The sequence below is a fragment of the Epinephelus lanceolatus genome, chromosome 14, assembly GCF_041903045.1.
Source record: "Epinephelus lanceolatus isolate andai-2023 chromosome 14, ASM4190304v1, whole genome shotgun sequence".
NCBI classification, from domain to species: Eukaryota; Metazoa; Chordata; class Actinopteri; order Perciformes; family Serranidae; genus Epinephelus; species Epinephelus lanceolatus.
In genome coordinates, this window is record NC_135747.1 from 40,043,912 (window position 1) to 40,046,911 (window position 3,000).

The window sequence follows — 3,000 nt, forward strand, 5'->3', positions numbered from 1 at the left end:
GATTACAACAACCACTCCAGGGTTAACCAGGAGGCAGCCATCAAGACTGTGCTCCCTGCCAACCACCACCCCTCACCCTCTCCCCCACCAGTATGTGCACTGCACTGAGCTGGATTAATGCATGTAAAGCTGCTGGCATCCCGATATACCCCAAAAGTAGAGTCAGGCTCATCTATTTGCTGGAAAATGCTACAATTGTTTTCCCACTGGATCCCTCTGCACTGGTACCCCTGCTGTGTGGAGTGGCCTCAGTAAAATGAATAAGTGGGCCGTTTTTTCTATGTCCTGTTGACTTTCTAAACACTGCTTTAATCACTTTAAAAAGGGCATAGAGGTCGGACAAAGGAAAGGAAACAAAGGTCAAGACCAACACTAAAGGATAGCACAGAAAAAAAGTGAGAGAGGAAGAGTTGCAGGGAAAGTGATGAAGATGATGGCGTAATGTGCAGAGTGAGGAAGGAGAGAAAAAAGAGGGGAGGAGTTATGAGAATGTGAGGCAGGTAAATCAGTATATGACTCGGGTTTGTTCAGGAAGCTGGCAGAGCTGCAGCTCTCTGCAGATCTCTGAAGATGGAGATTGAGGATGGAGCAGAGCTCTGCTTTCCACAACTCCTCAACACCTCCTGCAGGAAGCCCACCACTTCTTTGCCTGAAACAATTCTCATTACTATTGTGCTGTACTTTATCTCTGTGTTTACTGCTGCTCTCAATCTGCTCGTCATCATCGCAGTCTCCCACTTCAGGCAGAGATTAACTCCTCAGCTTCTCTCTACATGCTTTGTCGCTTAAAAATGCATTTGAGCTAGTGCTGAATAATGTTGCACATCATAAAGTGTCATCATATTTTAAGTCATATTTTACCACTTTTTGCACCATAAAGCTCAAATGTGTTTCATGTTCCATCTCCTGCCAATATTTAACATTGCTCTCTATTCACCTTGACATCCACCAAGTTATTTCAATTGTCTACAATTAACCATATCTTAACTATAGATGTGATAGATCAGAAACATTTTGCATACACGTTTTAGTTGTTTTGTCATTTAGATCTGAGCCTGAACCTGTTGGGTTCATGATGTTTTTCTCTTTCCTTCCAGGCAGCTCCACACACCCACCAACATCCTCCTCCTCTCTCTGGCTGTCTCAGACTTTCTCATGGGCCTCCTGGTGCTACCAGGTGAACTTGTCCTAAGAACATCCTGCTGGCTGTTTGGTGACATTGCGTGTACTCTGTGTCGTTATACTTGCTTAATCATTATATCTTCTTCAGTAGGAGACATGGTGCTCATATCAGTTGATCGCTATGTGGCTATTTGTGACCCTCTGCATTACACCACCAGAATCACTGTGAGAAGTGTTAAACTGTGTGTGTGTCTGTGTTGGCTCTGTGCTGCTCTCTACTGCTTTCATTTTATAAAGGATGACCTGACTCAACCAGGCAGGTATAATTCCTGCCACGGAGAGTGTGTAATTGTCATTGACCATTTTTCAGTAGCTATTGATCTTGTTATAAGTTTTATTGCTCCCATTACTGTTGTCATCTTTCTGTACATGAGAGTATTTGTTGTGGCTGTGACTCAGGCTCGTGCCATGCGCTCTCACATCACAGCTGTCACTCTCCAGCTTTCAGTGAGTGAAATAGAAAAGAAATCGGAGCTGAAAGCAGCCAGGACTCTTGGTGTTCTTGTAGTTGTGTTTCTAATATGTTTCTGCCCATATTACTGCGTCGCTCTTGCAGGTGACAACCTGGCCAATAGTTTATTTGTATCTGCTGTGGATTGTCTGTTCTATTTTAACTCATGTCTTAACCCCTTGATCTATGCCTTGTCTTATTCCTGGTTTAGAAAAGCAGTGAAACTCATTGTCAGTCTTCAGATTCTGCAGCCTGGCTCCTGTGAGACCAACATACTGTAGAGAGGCTGTGGAGTGACTGAAATGAGGCCTGCTCTGTGGACAATTGAATGCATTTGTTCATGATGTTCACTGAGCGAATGATCAAATACAGACAGTGTCTTTAAAGGGGCAAAAAGCGAAATCGTTTCACCGCTAGGTTTGCTGTTGTGCACTGCCTGTAGACCAAAACAAAGTGCGTCATGAGCCACACCTCCCTCTGCCTCTGCTCTCCACCCCCACCCCCCACTCGCCTAGAGCCATCGCCTGATCCCAGCTAGTGCTAACACCGGGAGCTAACACTAAGGTTCCTACTCTTCTCTGTGAGTGAGAGCGATGTTTTAGCCTGGCTACATTTTACAATGCTAATTGCAAATGTTAGCTGGGCTGCCGGGCTACTCACCTAACACAACCGTAACGCCTGACTCATTGCTGGGACCGAGCAGCTAATAACTCAAGCTCCAGACATTAACCCATGCTACGATTGTAACATTAAATTTAATTGAATCGACATAGTGACATGTGCCTAACGTTACTGTAACACTAATTGAAACAGACATTTGACTTTATTTTGTTACTTAACAGTTACCTGTCCAGGAGAAGAAGAGCTAGCTCTGAGTCAAATTGTAGCCCCTTTAGCTCTTGCAGTGCTCTCCACCTTGGAAATGCAAGGCCAATGTTAATCAGGGTTCTGTCCCTTTCTTTATCTGACAACTTCTTTGCCAACGACCTTTGTTTCTTTAGAGGTAATGTCGGATCCTCGTCGTCTTCAGGTGAACGTTTCATTCCGCTCTCTGCCATTTGGCTTCGAAAATACGCGCTGCCGTTGCTCACTGACTGTAGACTTTTATAGGGAGGGAGGGCCAAGGGCTCCGAGAGGAGGGAGGAGGCAGCGATTCACATGAACATACATGAATGCGCAGCCAGACCAGCTTGTAAACAAAGGACTGGAGATCAACACAGAGAGAGGGTGTGTGACGTCATGTTTTACTCCAGATGAAATTACACCTCTAGTTCTTCACATAGCGATTTTTTAATTCCTTCAATGTAGAAATGATGAATTTTCGCTTATTGCCCCTTTAAGTCCAAACTGTGTCTGAACAATAGTAG

At 44.5% G+C, this 3,000-nt stretch overlaps 1 protein-coding gene across 1 annotated transcript; it reads left to right on the top strand.

Annotated features, from left to right (window-relative positions):
* The first annotated feature begins 570 nt into the window (after positions 1-570).
* On the top strand, positions 571-1,914 carry LOC117251751 (trace amine-associated receptor 1-like). The gene is made up of 2 exons (XM_078174227.1): positions 571-647; positions 1,098-1,914. Exons 1-2 carry the CDS (start codon positions 571-573, stop codon positions 1,912-1,914), a joined length of 894 nt encoding a protein of 297 aa, XP_078030353.1.
* The last annotated feature ends 1,086 nt before the right edge of the window (positions 1,915-3,000 follow it).